General features: G+C 41.5%; 1 protein-coding gene across 1 annotated transcript; it reads right to left on the minus strand.

The window, feature by feature from the left end:
• Positions 1-8,854: 8,854 nt before the first annotated feature.
• LOC147891992 (hypersensitive-induced reaction 1 protein-like) lies at positions 8,855-9,810 on the minus strand. Its single transcript, XM_087388550.1, has 4 exons — positions 9,522-9,810; positions 9,309-9,429; positions 9,129-9,224; positions 8,855-9,087 (listed from the first exon to the last, which is right to left on the minus strand). Exons 1-4 carry the CDS (start codon positions 9,687-9,689, stop codon positions 8,855-8,857), a joined length of 618 nt encoding a protein of 205 aa, XP_087244676.1. The 5' UTR covers positions 9,690-9,810.
• Between the last annotated feature and the right edge of the window lie 11,065 nt (positions 9,811-20,875).

The following is a 20,875-nucleotide window of genomic DNA, read 5'->3' on the forward strand; positions in this document are numbered from 1 at the left end:
AAATTTCTTACTGTCAAGTTGCTCCTATAGATTGTCTCACTCGAAAGTGAGATCAATATGTGCTTGCCTTAGGCTAGCTATGTGCACCTCAAAAGACTGAGTTAGATACTCTTGATAATGCATTTAAAGAGATAAATTGTGATCCAATAGTGTGGGAGGAAGCCAGCGGTTGGTCAAGTAGTCTAGAGCCTAGGCAGCATCATGAACCATGTTCTCCCTAAGAATCTACCACTATGATTCGGTGGCATTTCTATCTTGGTAATCATCTTGCATTAGCAGGGGATTGAGTGGAAGAACTTAAAGGAAAGAGTGGCCATGACTAAACTAAAAAACAATTGTGTATGGTACTAGCCCGACCAAAGGCTAATTGGGAGATCAGTGTGTGTGTTTAATATGTCCACCAATAAATCGACCATACAATCGATATAGCTTAAAAATATTAAGTAGAAATCATTCAAATATATACATGTGTTGAATCCGTTAGGTAGTCCAAGCTCCAAGGTTAGGGTCAACTTACTTGCCACCATCGAAACAAAACTATGTGTTAGAACATCACTTATCTCTTCACCTAGGAGCTAGACCACCATTTAGATTCTTAAGTTCAAAATAAAATGTTTTTTTTAATGATCATAAAATATAAATAGTATTTGTGTTAAAAAACACCATGAGGGGATAGTCCACAGCCATTAGTGGTAACTTAAACTATTAATTAAAACACCAAGGGATAAATTCCTTTCTTGAGAAAAAAACACAAAGGGGGTTAATCCACGCCCTCAACATCTACATTTTACATTAATTGAAAAAATAAGGTGATCAGTTAAGGGGGGTATTCCACACCCATAGAAATTTAAAAAAATTAAAAATTAGTTAGTTGGGGTATTCCGAACACTTCAATAAGATTTATATATAACTCAACCATCTTAAAACAATTAATATAATATAGAAAATATATTAAAAACCCTTAGCTTTCAAAAACTAAGACTGGAAGTAATTGCTAAAACACCATAAAGCGGGCATAAATCAAAGGGAGCCCAGATAACTAGGCACAATTACAAAGAGAAATAAAGAGGAACAATTACCTAAGGAAAAAAGAGAAAACATAGAATGGAAAATAATCTATGAGAAGAAAAAATTAAGGAAAAATTAAAGGTAAAAAAAAGGGAGGGAAATTAGAAAAAAGAGGAGAAAGTATTTAAGGAAAAGTAAAAAATCAAGGGTAAAAAAAGAAGAGATAAAGATGTAAGGGTTATACTTAATGAGAGGTAAAGAGGGAAGGGGTACACAACATGCACACAAAGGGGGGGGGCATGGGGTGTTGGAGAGGGGGGGGTACACAACATGCACACAAACGGGGGGGTACGTGACATGCACACAAAGGGGGTGTGTGTGTTAGGGAGGGGGGGGTATGCGACATGCGTGCAAAGGGGGGGGGTGTGTTTTGGGGGTGGGGGGGGGGGGGGGGGTACAGAACATGCATTCAAAGGGGGGGGGCCATGGGGTGTTGGAAGGGGGGGAGTGTGTGTGTGTATTATACCAAAAAATATTAATTGAGAGAGAGAGAGAGAGAGAGAGAGAGAGAGTGTGTGTGTGTGTGTGTGTGTGTGTGTGTGTGTTTGTGTGTGTGTGTGTGTGTGTGTGTGTGTGTGTGTGTGTGTGTGTGTGTGTGTGTGTGTGTGTGTGTGTGTGTGTGTGTACATATCCTATAAGAGCCAAACAAGAGAAGAAGAAACAAGAGACTTCTCAATGAGAGAGACATGATGACCAATGGTGGCTGGTGGCTACGGAAGGGGTTGACGAAGGGAAGCATGCCAAATTTTCCAAGCACTACAACCGGGTTGAGGTGACAAGTACCAAGCTTGCCATGAAGGGACAAAGAAGGCTTTGAGATCAAATAAGGTGAGCATAAGGGGCAACAAAATTAAGTACATGAGCAAGAGCAAGGGGGAGTGAAGAATCCATCTTTGTCATGAACTTTAAAGTTGGGAGCTGCTGGCAAGATTTAAGGGCATTGGTGACTCATTGCTTAGGAGAGCCAAAGGTCATAAGGCCATAGAGAGCTAGAGGTTATAGCAAAACTAAAGATGTAGGATTGCTAGATAACAACAACTAGAAGAGAAAGTAATCGGCAAGTAATAGACCAAGAGCTTATAAGTTCAAAGCAGTTGAATTATCAAGGAAAAAGTTATGGAAAAGAGATATCGCCTTAAGCTTCCCATAAGTTTTGAACAAGGGGCTTTTAAACATATCCAAGAAGTTGGGGACCCATGAAGCAAGAAATGACATTGTGTCTTGGAGGCTTGCTCGACCCCATGGTGCTTTTACAATCCTCTTCTCTGCCAAGGGCTTCAGATCCTGCTCAGCAACCCCAGCATCCATGATCTACAAAGAATTTTTTGCACCCTCAATTGCTATCTCAAATCAAAACACTGACCATTTCTAAAGTGTAGTACCTGATCAATACTATCCACACACGAGCATTATTGCAAGAGATTCAAAGGAGATGAAGCCAGTAATCGGTAGAGAAGCAAACAAGGAGCTAGGGACAAGCATGTGGATCATGACAAAAGTGCGCTCCTATGTGAGAAGCTTCGATGGCATGCTGAAAATAGTAGAGGACGGAGGCTGGATGCTAAGGAATCAGGGTTGCTATAGCTAGTGATAAATATGGGCTTCACAGGCTTGCTCTTATATAGCCACCAGTCGTAGTTGGTTAGACCCAATTGGGAGACCGACCCAATCGGCCCAAAACGGCCAACTGGAGGTTGGTCTTGAAATAGGCACCGACCACACGTTAGAACTGTGGCACTGAATAAAGCAACTAAACTACAGTCTCCGTTCGGTCCAAAGCCATTCGGGATCATCTGGGGCTCCAAACGGGCCCCGCAACCCGACAGTGGGCTGCCCCAGGAAATGCTCCATCTACCCTCAATGCAGTCAGTCATGGGATGCCTTCCCACACTTGCATGTAGCCTAGTTGGTAGTGTGCCAACTCTATCTGAAGCCGTCCAGCCATCAGGCCATACATGGCCCCCATCTGGTGTCTAAACCAGGACCTACCGGATAACCGAGCTACTCAAATGCCTTCTCCTCATATGGGGGGCTTACAAGTAGAGTTAGCTGGTTCCCATGTAGTTACACAAGAGTGGAGCATTGATATCTAACAGCTTTAGGATTTATAAGGAAACGTGTTCTTGATTTGTATAATGGGAGCAAAGTGAAGCCTTACCGAGCAATAGGTTCCTCGGTCACATAAAACTTCAGTTGCAAATGCCTTGGTTGATTTTGTGCCAACACGGATGCTAGTCTTCGTGATAGTAGAAGGGATGCATTGCATGCAACCATGTGGCGGTTTGAAAGAATATTCACCCCAACAAGGAGTGTTTGAGCTACAAGAAGTGTTCAAGCGTTGCCAAAAGAACATTAACTAGGAGTGTTGTAATCTATTCGGATATTTTATATAGCAGACTTCACCTATCCATTTCCCTATGGGTAGTAGGTAGATGAATCCTTATGGATCACCATGTACAATGGTGCCATCCTCTTGATCACTTTGTCCATGAAGTGTTTTTCTCAGCCATTGACCAACTCAATGGGACAACCAAATATATAGAATACATCCTTGTATAAACACTTGGCTATTGAAATTGTGGTGTTATCCTATAGTGCCCATGTTTTAGCTCAGTTTGTATTTTATGGTAGTCTATTGTAGGCTAGCAAAGGCTTTAGCCCTTTTTGTATGGTAGTGTATTGTATAAACACTTGGCTATTGAATTTGTGGTGTTATCCTATAATGCCCAGGTTTGTGTGGTATTCTATTATAGCTAGCACATAGCAAGTTTGGGTATGTGATGCTGCTTGATTGAACGGCCCCATAAAGTCTAGATTTTATTTTTGGAATGGCTCAAATGGCAAGACTGGCTCCATGGGTATTTGATCTTGCTCTTAAGAGGCTGACCCAACCTTTGGCACACATCACAACTCTGCATGAATGTCTTGGCATATTTTTGTAGAATCGGCCATCACAATCTAGTTGCAACACTTTTTTTTTCCCGGGATGGCTCCTACAAATTGTCCTCTTGTGACTCCGCAATATGCTCTAGTGATGACTGCATCTTGCTCATGTGGAAGAGAACAACGAAGTAGTATGCCCACTGCAAGATTGTGAAAAAGAGCTAGCCCACAACCACTTCAAACCCATGGCTCGACAATTCCAATCTCTTAGAAGGGAATGTTAGAAATGATAAGGTCTTACTTACCATTGTGACCTTTTTTAGCCCTGGGATTGGGGATATTCACCTAAGGGTTTCTAGCCTTAACTTGTGAATGTTTTCTTTTATGTTGCATTATTTTAAAGGGCCTTCCCTTGAATATTAAAGTCTTTCTCCTCAAGGGTTAACTTAGGTGGTTCGTCATCAGAGTTAGATCCATTTAGAGATTTTTTTCCATGGCATCTGAATTATTAATATCCTCTTCAAAATCCTTTGACCATCCTAACTCCACTACAATATACTCCATGCTATCCTAATTTTCTTTGATTGAATACTCAATATCCTCATCAGATAGTCCTCAAAAGAGTTCTTGGTGGCCAGTGAGAGAGGCACCTTCTCTTTCCCTATCCAAAGGCTTTTAGGACTAGAGGGAGGTCCTTCTTTCTTACCTAAGACTTCTAGCCCTAGGTTAGAAGGTAGAACCTTTGGCACCCACCCCTATGAGGAGGTCATAGGAGGTTTTAAGAGGACAATCAGCTTGGCACTTAGGATTGCCTTTCTTCTAGGGGCAATTTTTAACTACGTGACTAGCCAGCCAAGAAAGGAAGCAAGAGTTAGGTAAGTTCCTATACAGAAGCTCTTATTCCTGGAAGACACTCCCATTTCTATTAAGGATGACAGAGTACTTAGCATTTATTTTGCTATGTTTATCTGAATGTAGATCTAAGGATGTCCCCTAGGGTTAATAATTTTTTCCTTTTCAACCCCTCGTACCTTCCCCAACCTACTACACAAGGAAGAAAGTTGATTGCACAAAGACAAGGGAAAGTTTGAAAGTTCAATCCACATAGGGGTCCTTATGGATATTGGGTTGTCTAGAGAAAATTCTTGAGACCACCACTCGGTAAAGAGGTTGGTGCCTAATTGTCCACAATCCATATTGCAATGCCCTAGTTGCCATCTCAATTTTTTCAAAAGAAAAAACAAAATATCCTTTTCTAAGAAACTTGGCATTGGGTCTCATACCAGGGAGGGAGCTGACTAGGGCATGTATACTCAACCGAATCATCATGTAGCACTTATAGCAGTGCTATACTATCAATTAGTACTACTACACATAGCAAAACTACCATATAGCACATATTAGTTATAGCAACTAACACTTAGCACCTAGCAATGCTAGCACTTGCCATAATGCACATAGCAATTATAACAACTTAGCACTTAGCACTTAGCAATGTACTATCACTGACATGGCTGAATTTGTTTTTGATAGATGGCTAGAGAAAGAGATATAATGAGGAGACCCCCCTCCTCAGAAAGGAGGAAAACTCCTTAGTGACCAGTTTAGAAGAAAACATCCAATTGATTCAACAACATTTTTAGAATCTACTCTTTACTACTATTGTCCTTGATGAAGTAGCTCAACAATCAAGGGTTACTTGCCAAGAGAATAAGGGTTAAATTTTCCACAAATTTGATAATTTCTTTCTAGAGAGACCTTTGAACTCAAAGAGGAAGTCAATGTTATGAAAAAAGGCAAGACCCCTTAGGGAAAATGGACTCCCTATTGAGTTCTACAAGGCTTTGTGGGATCTAATGGGCCCTTTTTTGTTACTTGGTGTGGTAAGAAAGCCTTAGAGATGAATGACTTTCATCTCACATTAAGGGAGAAACCATCAAGATGATTCCTAAGGAGGGACCCAAAGAGGAGCTAAGAAATTGGAGGCCCCTTACCATGTTGAACTCCAGCTACAAGATTTTGGCAAAGGCACTCTCTTTTAGATCTCATGCTAGTCCCCTTCAAAGATAGATTAGAAAAATGTATCAAACTTTGTAGGTCCTTTCTGTGGGGGGAGGGTCAAATAGGAGATAAAATGGTCCTTCTGCATCAAATCAAAAGGGGAAGGAGGGTTTGGTGTTGTTGACATAGAACAAGCCTCCAAAAAATTCTTAGCTACTTGGACTATTAAATCCATCCTGAGCCCTATGTGTGATTGGGCCCAACTCCTACTCAGAAATACTAATCACATTAGGCTTGTCAGAGCCCCCCGGTGGAAAATATATCCTATACTCTCGAGCCCTTTGCAATCCCGATCTTGTAGCTCTAAGGGGAGCACTCTATGGCAGTCTCTTTGGAAATACTTTAAGGAAATTGAGTGTCAAAACTTATTATAAGGCAAGGGGGACTTCATGGCATTAGATTCCATCTGATCTTCAACAATCTTCATGGATACCACTTTGGATGATGATGACTTTATCAGTGCCATCTTGTTCTTCAAAAAAGGGCTCCAATGTTGGGGCTAGCTTTGGAACAAAGAGATATGATGTGGAGGACCTGGCCTTAGATTAGGAGAGAATTTTCTCTTACAAACCAAGACCAAGATCTTATATTGAGCAAACTTGAGCTTTGGCAAGGACATCTATAGTGGAAAGGGGGCATCAACTCATCCATAAGATGGGAATTCAGATGGATAGGTACCTCTCATTTGTTTCCAATTCCCACACCCTCTTCTTCTAATGAGGATCTCTTTAGGGAACTGAATTCTACATGGAAGCTTCTTGACACAAAAGATCAATGGAAAGATAGATTTTACAAAATATGGGCAAAAAAATTCCCCAAAAAAAGTCTACCCTTCTCTAGCTTGTCCTCCATATGGATGTGTGGACTAATTTCAAAAGGTTGCTTATAGGGAAAGGGTATGGGACCTACAAGAAGTGTCCAAGGGTTAAGAAAAATGTTTTAAGAACCTCTAAACTAGAAAGCAAATTTGTTGGGAGATGCCTTTACAACCAAGCAAGAGAATTGGGCTCACATCAAAGCTCATGCAATGTGGTACATTCGGATTTCCAAAAAAAAAAATAAGTTTAATCGATCATACCAAGGAAAAAAATAGCAGCTAATATTAGCCCAAGGGTGAATCTACAGCCTTTTCCAAGCTTCCTGGGCTAATAATTTGATAAATTAGCCCAAATATTAATATAACTTTCTCATACAAGCTCCAAATTTATCCCTCTAAGCTTATCAAAAACCTCTATGTGAACTTTAAGTATGCTTAAACCCATTGAAGCCTTGAAAATGGTAGCATGGGCTAATGTTTGTAGCTCTACATTGGGGAAAGTTTTGCCCAATGACTTACAATTCCATAGGCATGTTGCTAAAAGATTCACCCAACGGCCTACACTTTCACAACCATGTTCCCCTCTTGTAACTTACATGCTAATGTTCTAATGTTGACTTAGTGGGACAGGAACAAAGAAGACTTGAGAGGGCCATTTCCCATTCCCTTAATTGCCAAAAGAGACCAACTACTTGTTGTGCCTAAGGCAACTGCTGCTACTAAAGTACCCATTGGTGGTCCATTCTCTTGGACTACTATATCCCATTCTGTTCCTTTCATTGTTCCTACTGGATTGCAATCTAGTTTACCAAATGTTGATCATCCTTCATTAATTGCGCCTACTATTTGTGCTGTTGGCTCTCAATTTAGAGCTCATCCTCCTCCTTTCAAAGCACATGCTACTAGAGTACCTACAATTATTAAGGAAGAACCCGGTTCCACTGTTCATCCTATTCTTGTTCTCAAAGTCAAGGAGGACGCTTGATGTGGTATTAAAACCCTTTAATGGCCTATTGTCCTATCTCCTTTTTTGTGAATCTGACTATGTAATGGCTTGGAAGCCTGTGGAGGCCCTCTTTTTTATATGTTCTACTCCTCTTTTTGAGGTTAACTTTATAGAAATGATATGATGAGAATATAACTCAAGTTACTTTTCCCCAAAAAAGAGAGAGAGTACTATATGATATACATAGCAGGGCTAAGTGATAGTATACCACTATTATAGTACTATGTGCCATATATAGCAATGCTAAGTTGATAGTATAGCACTGCCATAACTACTATGTGCTATACATAGAAGTGCTATGTAGTATAGCACTGCAGTAACTATTATGTGCTATATGGTAAACTGCTATGCGCTCCATTTCCATTTCAGCAAGACATCATCCAATACTCTACCATCTCTATACCCATTTTAGCTAGATTTTGGTAAATAGTCAGTCAACCACAACAATTCACTGATGATGCAAATTTGACCTCTAGTAACACTTCTCAAGATATATACATGGCAATTTAGACAATTTAAACACCTTGTGCACTACTTTTAGATCAATTATTGATCATGCCAAAGCTAGTTACTGTACCCTCTAGTTTTTTGGAAGGTTGTATCCTTTTAATCCACAACTCTATCTGAGACAACATAAGATATCAAAGTAATGGTATAAGAAGTATCTATCTCCTCATCTTCCTCTTGATACAAATATTCACCTTTTGAACATTAGTTCCCCATGAGAGTTTGAAATACAAGGATGAGAATCATCAAAAGCTCAAAATACATTAATTGAAGCAGGATGTAAGCATGTATTCCACACCCCATGACACCACATTCCTTTTGTGAATAACACGTAAATAAGATTAAATTTTACTCCATTGTCACAAAAATTTTATCATCAAGTCTACATATATTGGATTTTCAAATAACCTAGTATAGTAACAATACATACACTAAGATGTTCCTAATTTCCTAGGTTTTAAGAAAAATGCACATGAAAAGAAAGGCGTGATTGCAATTCCAATCAATATGCCCTACGGTTTATGATTGATTGGACCTGCAGCAACTCGAAGCCAATCAATCCGGACCTGTTCCGCTATATCGCTAACAACTCCTGGTCCATGGGAGAGGAAAACTGTGGAAGATTTGTCATGGGCCCCAATATCTTTCATTGTATCCTCACTCATAACCATGTCCGTAACATCCCTTGGTGTTGTACCAGGGACATCGTTTGAAAACGAAAGAACACACTCTCTAAAACCATAAACTAACAAACACAGGAAAGGCACAGCAAAAGATTATCACTACTTGCCTTCTCCGGTTCACCTTCTACAGATTTAGCAATCTCGTTTTTCTGCTCGAAAACGTCGTCAAGGAGTAACCTTGGCACACTCGCTCTTACAACTGCACAAACACACCTTTGTCGCCCTCAAATTTCTTATGAAACCTAGCACAAAACATGCTACGAGGCCGGCATATTGTACATACCATCAAAGACGTAGGCTTGAATCTGCTTCTGAGGTCTCGAGAGCTTGTAAAATGCGTCTTTTGCATGTTCTCGAACTACTCGATATTGTATCGACGCCACCAGCGTGACGTAAACATTATCCTGCGCATATGCCATTATATATAATGGATCAAACATGCTTGACCAAGCTAACAAGTCGGTGAGGCGAAAACAATCGTGTAAGAGATGTAGACCTTTGTTTTCGTTTCAGAATTGACATCCATCTGCTGAACTCGCATGGTTAGAAGGCCTGCAACTTTGTTGCCAAAGCACCAATTCACACAATAGCACCCCGGTTCTAGAACGCTTTTGTATTTGCCCCATTCTTCCTTCACGCCTACCGTAGCCTGATGCACTTGCATGCAAACGGTAGTCCAGATTTCTGTGAAACCCAAATCAAATTGGCCTATCGATCGACATCTAGAGAACTAGCACAGGCCGATACTAGAGAAGGGCAGAGCGATGGCGTGTTATGAAGAAGTGTTCGCCTCTATTCTTGCCTGGCTTTCCTAGAAGCCGAAGACTTCTGTTAGGCAAAGTTAATTGATCGCCTAGTAGATTTTAGAGCTAGGCAAAGTTAATTCATTTCCTAGTTTAGAGCCAGCCGATCAGCTCCATTTCTTCACTCTAAGTTTGACTCTACGGAGTTTCCCAATCTTTAAAATCATGTCTCAATAGATTTAAACTCCTTTTAGGGGGATCAAACCATGCATCCTTAGTGGCAGAAGTGTCCTTGGGAACCCCTCAAACTCCCGAAGCTACAGGGGGTGGGGGGACCCGGGGGGGGGGGGGCTAGGGATCCCAAATATCCGATTAAAAAATAGTTCCTTACTTTGTAAATGGATGCCCAAGCTGGTTCAGGGACACTCAACTTGGTCAGTCATCCTAACTTAGGACATGGTCGAAAAAGGTAAATGGAGGGGGATTGGTACTTTGTCGGGTTTGACTATCTCTAGTCGGTTTACCTCCTCTTGGTTATAAAAAGAGGGGGCTATTGCTTGATACGACATGCTCATTCTTGTATAACTACCACTCTTGAATCTTGTACATTGGCCCTCCCTCATTCTCAATAAAGCCATGCTCCTAATTCCTTGATGTCTCCATCACTTTCCTCCATGTTGCCCTTCCCCCCTCCCTTGCCTTGTGTGCCATACTCTCATTTTCCTTTCCCCTCTTTCCCCCCCCATTAACCATCTCTATGTTGTCACTCCCCTACCTCTCCCCCTCTCCCCCATGGTTACAAATCATGAAGATGCGCTATGTATGTCAGCGTGTGGTGGTTTTTGAGTCCATTGACACCCATGCGGGGGGCGAAGGGGAAGGGGATAAGTCCCCTCCCCTAGTCTCATCATGTGAGTGGTGAGTGGTGGAGCAGAGCTTATTCACTTTCCCCTTACTTCCCTACGCATGGCCATCCCCTGCTTGGCCATGCGCGAAGGGCAAATGGGAAGGGGATAAGTCCCCCCCTCTAGCCTCACCAATGAGTGCGAGAGGTGACTTTATTCCCCTTCCCCTCTGATTTCCGATGCAACCAAACAGCCATGGTGGAACAAGTTGCAGCAGCCATGGTGAGGGTTGTTTTTTTGAAACATTGTTGGAAGTTCAAAGAGTAAGCTAAGTCCCTGTAACAAGATTATGATAGGGTTATGCACGATCTTGCTATAGCTTTTAACAGTTTTGAAAAGCAATCTGTCGTCCTGAGAGATTTCCAAACTAGAGTGAAAGTCTTGGAAACAGCCCATTTTGATGTTTTGGAGCAATTTAAGCAGCTTCAACAAATGCTGAGGGATTCAAATGAAGTTGTTGCACAAAGTGAGCAAAGAGTGGAGGAGATGAAGGAGAACATCTGCAACTTTAGGATGAGGGAGGAAGGAATCAAGAAGCAACTTTGTCATGTACCGAGCAACACTATGGTATTGAGGGTGGCAATAGTTAAATCGGATGCCCATCCTACTATGCAACAGGGTCAACATACCCCCATCATAGATGATTGCATGATCTGATGGCCTATGTGCTACCACCCTGTGCACATTTTTTGCTTTGGGGTGCTTATGCATGCAAGATCACTATGTAGAGAATGCCATTTGCCATTGCCCAGTCATGGATAGATCAAATGTGTCTGCCTACTAATCTATTTATGACAAGAAAGTAGATGTTGCAACTTAATTTGCCATTTGGGTAAAAAATGCAAAAGATAAGGAACTCAAATTGAAGAAGGCCAATATCAAGCCTGACTGCGAGGAAAAGGAGCCTGAAGGGAGGAACCATCCCCCTTCAGGAAAGGAGCAAGAAGGGCTGAACCTGCAACCAGGAAGCTCAAATGAAGGAAAGAGGAAGTGACATGAAGGGAGGGAGCGGGCCCCTGAAGAGGAAGGAACCTGCCCCATTCTGGAAAGGAGCAAGGAGGGTCGAGCTTGCAATTAGAAAGCTCAAAAAGGCAACCTACTCAAAGCAATGTGGAACCAGCCCCCTGAAGGAAAGGAGTCCTTGAGATGTAATCTGAAGAAAAGGAGTCTTTGAGATGTAATCTATGTAATCTGTGTGTAATTTATTGAATTTTTAATCTTCTCTAGAGTTTACTTGGGCAATGTTTTCTCAGCTATATGACTAGATAGTGTCCTTTGACACGCCAAGGGCCATAGTGTGAGATGAAAGATTTCGATTAGACAACTAATGTGAGACTGAAAGATTTTGATTAGTCAACTAATGTGAGATGAAAGATTTCGATTAGACAACTCATGTAAGACAATGTGAGGCTGAAGAATGAGAAGGTCGGGCGCAATGAACTCTCTCCCTATTTGAGTGCAGTGCAGACACAACTAAGAGCCCATTATGAAATCTAGCCCCAAAACTCCGTACACCAATCCACCTACTGTGAATCTATGGAGTACCCAAAAGAGTTTGGAATGCTTTTGTTCTATCTAAAAACGATATTGGATGACCTCCTCATAGAAATAGACCCGGAGAAGAAGGAGGAAAATAGCTACAAGGAGGACATGCTTCAATGGTGGGTGTATTACTTGGAGTCAGCAAAGACAGTGAATATTAATTTCCCTGGCTATTATTTTTCCTTTAAGGTACTTGTCTAGCTCATGATGTAGGTTTCTTTTGGCAGGACATGATGGAGGTGTGAAGTTGTATAGAGCGTAAATACCATGATGAAGAGGACCCCAAGCAAAAGGAGGAGTTACTATGGGCATACAAGTTGACAGAGACAACAAGCAAGCAAATTGTGATCTGAGTGTGTGAACAGGTCTACGATAGTCCATTAGATTGTCCTAAAGAGCTTGGAGATGCTTGCTCTAGAGAGGTTGATAAGATATTTGAGAATTTGGAATTTCCTTAGAGTCGCAAAATGTCATCGTATTTTGAAAAAGTAAAAATCTTGCAGAAATTTTTCGGACTTGTGGACTTTCTCGGCCTGCCACATCATCCATCATCCACTTTCACTTCATGGAACACTCTGTGTACTACACTATTCTTAAGGCTTTGTTTATTGTATGTTGAAAACGTGCATGTGGAGAGGTTAGTTCTAAGCCATGTTACAACATCATGGGCATCATTGAGTTTTACTTAAGGGCATGTTAATTGGTGTTTAAATAGAGCTAGCTTGATAACAGCACCGCATCCATCATGTTCACCCTTGCCATGGCTAGACCCAAAGAAATTCCACATCATGTCTAGACTGCTGGTCAGGGATTTGAACCTTGAGACGAAGTAGAATCCACTAGCTGATTTAAATTGAGAGGCAGTACCACATCTAACCACACCCGATGTTGTTTTATATTTTTTGCATGGGGATTTTTCTTTTTTAACCATTCCCAATGTAGCAAAAAATCATGTTGCACAAATAAGGTGTCATGTTCCCAATCATCTGAAATGTAGAAATGGTATGTGCATTGCACTGACCTGGACTCTTGTGAGTTAGAAGTAGATTGGCATCAGGCGTGAGAGAATCAAGCAAATGATTATACTTGATATGCACAAGAATTGTTATCTGCTTGTTGCACCAATTGAGCACTTTGTATCTCATCTTGTTCTTGAAATGGATAATTTATATAGAAAAATCTATGAGAAAGACAATAGTGTCATGGGAAAATTTGGCAAGGTACGTCCTGATCTACTTATCCTGCCAATTGATCGTGAAATTGTGAAGCACATATTTTGGGATGGATTGAACCACGTGACCTATAAGCTCCCTTGGTTGAGTGTTCTTATATGACAGTAGCCATCTCTTTTTATCGGATCCTTCAACATTGACATTTTCAAATCTCCTCCATTTTAGAGCAACATGGTTGTCTTCCCTCATTTCATTTGGACAGACATGAAATGTCTTCTTCTTTAGCTTCAAACTACAATGCTTGCATGTGCCATGAATGCATTCAATCAGTGCCCCTCACTCATGGTCTCCCTTTGGACAAACCACTGGCTCCCACAGAGACCTTAGGCTACAAAACCTGCTCTCCCTTGCAACACATGATGAGGATCTAGGTGGCCTACAGACTGCACATTCATCGGGGAAGCATGGGCATCGAACCCCATGGAGCAATGCTCCAACATGACTAGATCTCAAGTCATTCATAGCTTGCCAGCAAGCCAGGTCAAAGTCTATGTGTGTTTTGCAACAACAAACATTCTTGTCTTTGAGTTTCTTGACGTATCAGGGCTTAGAATGCTCAAAGCTCCTCTGCCCAATTGAAATGTCTGGATCATCCATAAACTTGAGATACAGGTCTGTCTGCTGACCCAACATGCGAGAACAATAGTGAGCCGCCTTTTTGCACTACTAAAACAAGACAAAACATAGTCTAAATAAAGTATATAATGAAGTAAAACAATTTTCAACCACTGCGTTGGTTTAGGACAATCACAATTTTAACTATCAGGCTAGTTTAGGATAGTCACAATTTCAATCACCAGCTGGTTTAGGACACATTTAGGATAGTCAACCACTACGTTGGTTTAGGACACTGTCACAATTTCAACCACCGGGTTGGTTTAGCCTAACGGTCTCAACTTCACATATTAGACAATAACAAATATATTGCTTTTCATTTTTGAATTTCACAATTAGAAAACAACGCTATATTGCTTTTCATTTCTAAATTTCATAATTTGTCAGTAACTGCTTGCCGTTTTTCGTGAACCATTTGTCTTGAACCAGCACTGGTTTAGGAAAATCACATTAAGTCCAAGCCATCTCAGTCTAGAAATAGTGGTTTATGACCCAAATAGTTTAAAGAAATTAAATTTAACAAATTTAAGTACTAAAAAACACAATAATTTCAACCATCAGGCTAGTCAATAACTAATGTCTACTCAACCACGCTAATTTAGGACAATCACATAACTGATGATTGAGCTGAAGCAGCCACAATCACATGATGTTCCAACCACCAAGTTGGTCTAGTAAAGTAGCAATATATTACTATTCTACTATGAAACATTGCTGTTAATTTTTGCTCAACCATGCCACCAGGCTGGACAACAACTAATGTCTGTTCAACCACGTTGGTTCATGACAATCACATAACTGGGGCGATTGAGCTAAACCAACCTATGATTGCATGATGTTCCAACCACCAGGTTGGTTTAGGACAATTGCATTTAGACCAATCTTGGTTTAAGAAATGAAACGAGTAAACTATCCAAAAGCTCAATCACAAACAACACCAGGCTGGTTTAGGCATCACTGACTTGCGTTGTATCTAGCATGTGTATGATTCACTCCTCAAACACCTTGCGTCCCATTCACTTTTTACAGATGTGCTTTCTATTTGGAGAAACTCTCATATTTTTGTGCCAAAACGTCGTTACCGTAGCAATGACTTCTGCACTTAGGCTGTCTCTCCTTTTCTTGTGTTCTATTGAAGCCCACAGACTTCTCGGATCGGGATGATCATTTTGCTCTACGTTCAACCACTCGAGCCAGGTTGGTCCTTTTGATAGACATCTTTGACATTGTGCACCCAAAACGTTTCTCCTTTGTTTTAGGGGACACCAACATATCTAATGTCACCCTCTTTGCAGCTAGTTGATCAAAGCTATGCACCCCCTTCACTTTTTGTAGGCCATTTCTCAAGTTAAAGAGCATCGCCTCTTAGGTGTGCATCTCCCAAGGTGTTGGTAGGGTTGTTACTCTATGAACTTTAGGGTGTAGGATAAAGCTTGCGAAGACTCGAGACTGGTAATCACCCGAATGGCGTGATGTTGCTACCTCAAATGCTCCCACCAATCGTGACACCACAGCTCGTGTTCTTCACTTTGATGGCAATGATCAAATGCATGCATCTGCAATCACTTCCTGCTATGCTTTGCAAGGAGTCTTCTTTCTTCTCATTGTTTCTCCCTTTGTAGATGTTGCAAAAGTGTCTTCCGTTGTTGTTTCGATACCGTGCCATCACTTTCCTTGACCTGCAATCTATTCCTTGTGCCTTGACCTAGCTTTTCTGCTTTCCTGTCTCACAGCCTCTGTTTGCTTCTCTTGCAAGCCATGGCGAGCTGCATGTTGCCATTGATGCCATGGCCACGATCACTCCAAAATAGACCCAGAGAACCTAGCTAGTGAGGCAAGCAAAGAATAGAAGACAATTTACCCAAAAGAAGACAATGGTAAACCAAAGTTTGTGCAAGGTCACGTCGAGCTGTGTACGGGTTGTAGGGCATTTGTAGGGCAAGGGTAGGTTGAGGTACTGAATCTTCCAAGATTTGATGGGTGAGGTGTGAAAATTCAAAATTCCCAAGAGTAGCAAAATTTTCAGCCAACGGTTTTCCCTCCTCCGACGATACAAGTCGGCAGAATTGGATATCCCCAACAAGTGCAATTGTAGCATACCTTTGCCATTGTTGTCAGTTCTTTTGCCCTTGTTTGTCACAAGCTACTGGTTCACATCTCTGTAGCTAGACCAACTAGCTTCACATCTGAATGCCTCGTTTACAGAGTAGCTGCAAAGTCCATGATGACACATGACATGTTCAACTTTGACATGTTTAGCATGCAACCATACACACTGTCATTCACACAATCATCATTCGATCCACCAGTCTTGGATCCAGGTGGACTTTACTTTTTGCACATTTCCTTCCTCTTCCCCTTGACCTATCTTCTGGGTTTTATTCCCAAAGTCAAAGGATGACCCACAACTTAAGAGGGGGAAATGCACATTTATGTACATGATCATAAGTTGTACTCATTGTATAGGCTTCCATTGCTACGTAGTCCACTGTGCTCACACACGCACATACTATAATTTATTTTAGGGGTTTTCTAAGTTTTGGATGCTATCATATGCACCAAACAAAACACATAAAGATCGTGTACATGCACCCTCTACTTACCCGGTGCAATTTAAGAGGGGGTGTTAAGGATAGTGTAAATTGCACTATTTAGATAGGGTTCATAGGGCGAACCCTAGCACTAACCATAACCATAAGGGGTTCTCATGTATATATTCATGTTTATGTTCAATACAACATAGTGTACATGTAGCGATATCATGTGCTCTCCTCTCTCTCTCTCTCTCTCTCTCTCTCTCTCTCTCTCTCTCTCTCTCTCTCTCTCTCTCTCTCTCTCTCTCTCTCTCTCCCCCACCACTTCATTCCTAGTTTGGTACAAAATTTAATTGGAATATATTTGGAAGAGTTTTGAAACATTCCATTTATTTTTAAACAACTTTTATGGAGAATAAGCTACATAAATTGGTGTATAATGAGAAAGATAGTTTTTGCATCCATATTCAAATTTTAGGTGTGTAAATTTATTGTGAACTTCAATTTTCAAGGTTTTTTCTATTTGAGATACATTTTTAGCACATTTTACTAAGTTTTTAGAAGAAAACGTCATATCTGTGCGTATGCTTTTTATCAAGATAAAGGCATATCTTCATTGCTATAATGTTAATACACCTAATGGGTAAAATGGTTAAACTATATGGTGATGTTGAAATAACTAAAGCTAGGGCTAAAAATGTATGGTTTAAGATAATTGAAAGTTTATGTCCTTATCGGTTGTCAACACTTCACGATTTGTATGCTTATTTAATCCTCTTTAGAAGTGCATAAAGGAACTCTGTATGTTGCTGTGCATGTGTTAACCTAAGGACTCTGGGACTTGCATGATTCCTATTCACAGAGTGCCTATTGACTTCTTAAACGTAACACATGACCCTTGAGATTTTGAAGCTAGTAGGGACTACCAAGAGCAGGGTTTCCAGAGGTCAAGTCTACAATAGATTCTTGTGGCACCACTCATGTTTTTGGGAGGGAGCAAGCTCTTGTGGCACTACCACCAGTGTTCTTGGGACTTGATCTCTAGGCTGCCCTTTATACTTAGGCCATCAAGTCAATTGTTGTGTTGTTGGATTAGCACATGGGCAGCCCTTGTGCAAGGAGGACTTACTAAAAGAGGGTAGCGATGGGGCTTGGGCAACCACAACTTTTGATATCCTTCACAAAGCCCAAAATGCTAAACTTTAACAAAAGGCACCTATGAAAATCTACAAGGCCACACTTAAAAGTATTGTACCCATGGACGAACTAATAGCTGATCCAACCAGATTGTGTGTATAGCTGCATGGCTCGAATCCAACAAGTACCACAACTCAAACATTGGTGGACTCAAGGCTAGCCACAAATTTCTCACCGAAGAGATATGGGAGTGCCTACTTGAGATACCTCTCACCCTAAACCTACTACAATTTGTGCTACGAACGGTCAGATGATGCAGGTTATGGGGTATGTTATGCTAAGAAAAACTATAAATAAACATGTGCGGGACACCAAGTTTTTTATCATGCCTACTGGAAAAGTGAAGAACGTGTTATACTAGGCAAAGCAAGGGGCTATCTTCTCAAAATTGCTAGATTGTTGTCTTGAGACAGAGCATAGCCATCCTAACAAATGGCGGCCACACATCAATGGTGCCCCTTTGGCACAGAGAAAAGGGCCAAAGCCTAGCACCCCCAACTTCACAAACCCCTCCACTACCAGCTTCTTCAGATCCTAAGGGTACTGCCAGCACCTCATACTCTAAAGAACTACCCCCTCAAGAGAAGTAGGCTACCAAATAGGCTTGGCAAAGAAAGAACAAGGAGTCAGAGCCTAAAGCATCAAGCATGGCACACCCTCAATCAATAGTTTGATGGGGAACTTTAATGATAGCCCAATCTAAGAAGAATCGTAGGGGGCACACATGTAAAGGCTAACCACTCATGCTGGGTTCCAAAGACCTTGTTACGAGCACAAAGGTATTACTACTCTATTTCTTTCCTTTCATTTAGGCGACCTTTGTTTTAAGCTCTTTGCCCCTACGGATAGCCTAGAGGCTTTGGAGAGTGAGTGGGCCTTAGTATCACTTAAGCTTACTACAATTGATATACCCACTCATGTCTCCTCCATCAAGGGTCACAATTAGACACAACCCTTATGGGGTAATGTCTACCACTCGAAAAGGACCCATTCCTTGATATTTCAATCTGCGCTTTGTGTGCCTTATATAATAATCCAAGGCCACCCTCATTAAGGTCCTTGTTTTTAAGGTTACGATCAAACCAGCACTTTTGGTGTATTTTCTCAACCTTAATGCCATACATGGCGTGTAGCTAGGTCTCATTGAGATTTTCAAACTTAGTCAACCTCTCAGGTATGCCTCTTTGGAAAATCTCTCCTGTACTACAAACTCCATGGGCATTACGGCCTCACTCTAAATGCCAAGGGGGTGCGACTAGTTGTAACCTTATACGTAGCTTGATGGCATCTCCTAGTCTTGCTAATATTAGGAATATGGACCCCGTTGTTACTATCACGATGTCCAACATTAAGATATGGTCAAAAGAGGAGTCATAATCTTTTGTGAAGGTGATGGATAGTGATGAGTTCTTGGAGACATTTGGGTGCTTGGCTAGTGTTTGACAAGACCTAAGGACTAGGATCAGATGGAGGCTGTGACTTAGAGGGGGACAACATGAAGCCACACATGGAGATTCAAATTCTATGTAATCTGGATTTATGCTTGGGATATAATGTCTAGGGTATGCAATTTGGTTGCAGACCTAGCCAAACTGAGGACGAGACCCTGAGAGTATGGTGCCTGGAGGATCTCATGCTGCTCACCCATCATAAGGTGGAGGAAGCTGCTTGTGTCTAAAGATAGGCTTGTGACTAAAGGTGGTGGTGGTGCCTTTAGGTGCTACCAAAGATGGAAATGTGTACCAAACTCATGTGCTTATGCAGAACTAGACCCGACAGAGCAAGAGCCACTAGATGAAAATCTAGAGCTACAATGATACCAAAGTGTTCTAGAGTGCTACAACATAGGAGCTACTAGAGCACCTTCATCGAGCTTGGGATTGGGTCAGTGGGATTGGATCAGTGAGAGGGGGTGTCGAATTAGGTTTGGTCACCTCCCCACCTGTGATCCCCCAAATGAGGAGTGCATCAGGGGTGGACCGTAAAGCGAAAGGGATAGATTTGGGGTTGCGACATGGGCAATGACCAAGCTACCCTGTGGGCAGCACAAGGAGAAACATACCTAGCAAGGCAGGGTCATCTTGCAGGCCTAAGAGGGTACAAATTTGCCATGCAGACTGTACAAAAGTTGCAAGATAGGACCAATTACTACACAACATAGCTGAGGTGGTGCAATAGATGGCAATTGATGTAAGTAATGTGTCCGATGTTAGTAAGGTGTATGGGCACATGTAGCAGAGTTTACAGTTTTACTATGTATTTTTTGGGTAGACTTTTTAAAGGCTTTGGTTCATACCATAAAGCTGTGAATGTTATAGGGGGAAATCCACACCACACCTATGATCACATCAACATGCTTACTTAGTTCTTCATAGTTTTAAGAAATATTTGGTAGACCCAACATTTAGTAAGATTTGCTAGACCCAGAATTTAGTAAAATGCAATGAACACAAGCTCAACATTCAAGAAAAGAAACCCAAAGGAGAGCAGTAGTCATCAAACCTTGCCCATCAAGGCAAAGACCTAATGGAGGCTAGAGATGACCTAGAACAAGGGCAAAACTACCACAATAATAGGCACATGGAATGGGTAGGTTTTGGGGGCCAAAGGATCCACACAAGTGGTTTGGGTTTAGGACTACAAAGCCTGGACAGTAGTGTCTACAAGGGCCCTAAAAAGGTCTACTAGCAACTAGATTTTCCACAGAACTAGGGGTCAGCCCACCAGAAAGTAGGCCCATTTAGACCTACCTAGTCTATTGTTTTGAGAGGGACTTGAGCTATATAGAAGGAGGCCATTTGGGTCTCATTTTGCATCACCTAGAGCAGCGATCTTTAGAAGGTTAGAGCACTAAGAGAACCTAGCCTTGGGCCTGTATTTAGGAGGTGAAGGAGGGGACCAAAAGCTATAGACAAAGAGCTTGGAGGGTTGCCCATCCACGCTGACTACTCGGGCAATAAGGTTAAGGGATCACTAGTAGAGGAGTCTGCATAAGCTTAGAGGAGCACACGGGATCAGGGATCTAGAAGTGCCAAGGTGATAGTAGTACATCATTTGGTAAGGGTTGAGGACCATGGTTTGG

This window comes from Dipteris shenzhenensis, chromosome 17 (genome assembly GCF_047967505.1).
Source record: "Dipteris shenzhenensis isolate YYH24624 ecotype China chromosome 17, Dip_SZ_1.0, whole genome shotgun sequence".
Classification (NCBI taxonomy): Eukaryota; Viridiplantae; Streptophyta; class Polypodiopsida; order Gleicheniales; family Dipteridaceae; genus Dipteris; species Dipteris shenzhenensis.

Coding starts and splice junctions, on each gene's coding strand:
- LOC147891992 (XM_087388550.1), bottom strand. CDS start 9,689: ATGCAAGTGCATCAGGCTACGGTAGGCGTGAAGGAAGAATGGGGCAAA. Junction 9,430..9,521: donor ATTCTGAAACGAAAACAAAG/GTCTACATCTCT, acceptor GCATATGCGCAG/GATAATGTTTACGTCACGCT. Junction 9,225..9,308: donor TCAAGCCTACGTCTTTGATG/GTATGTACAATA, acceptor GTGTTTGTGCAG/TTGTAAGAGCGAGTGTGCCA.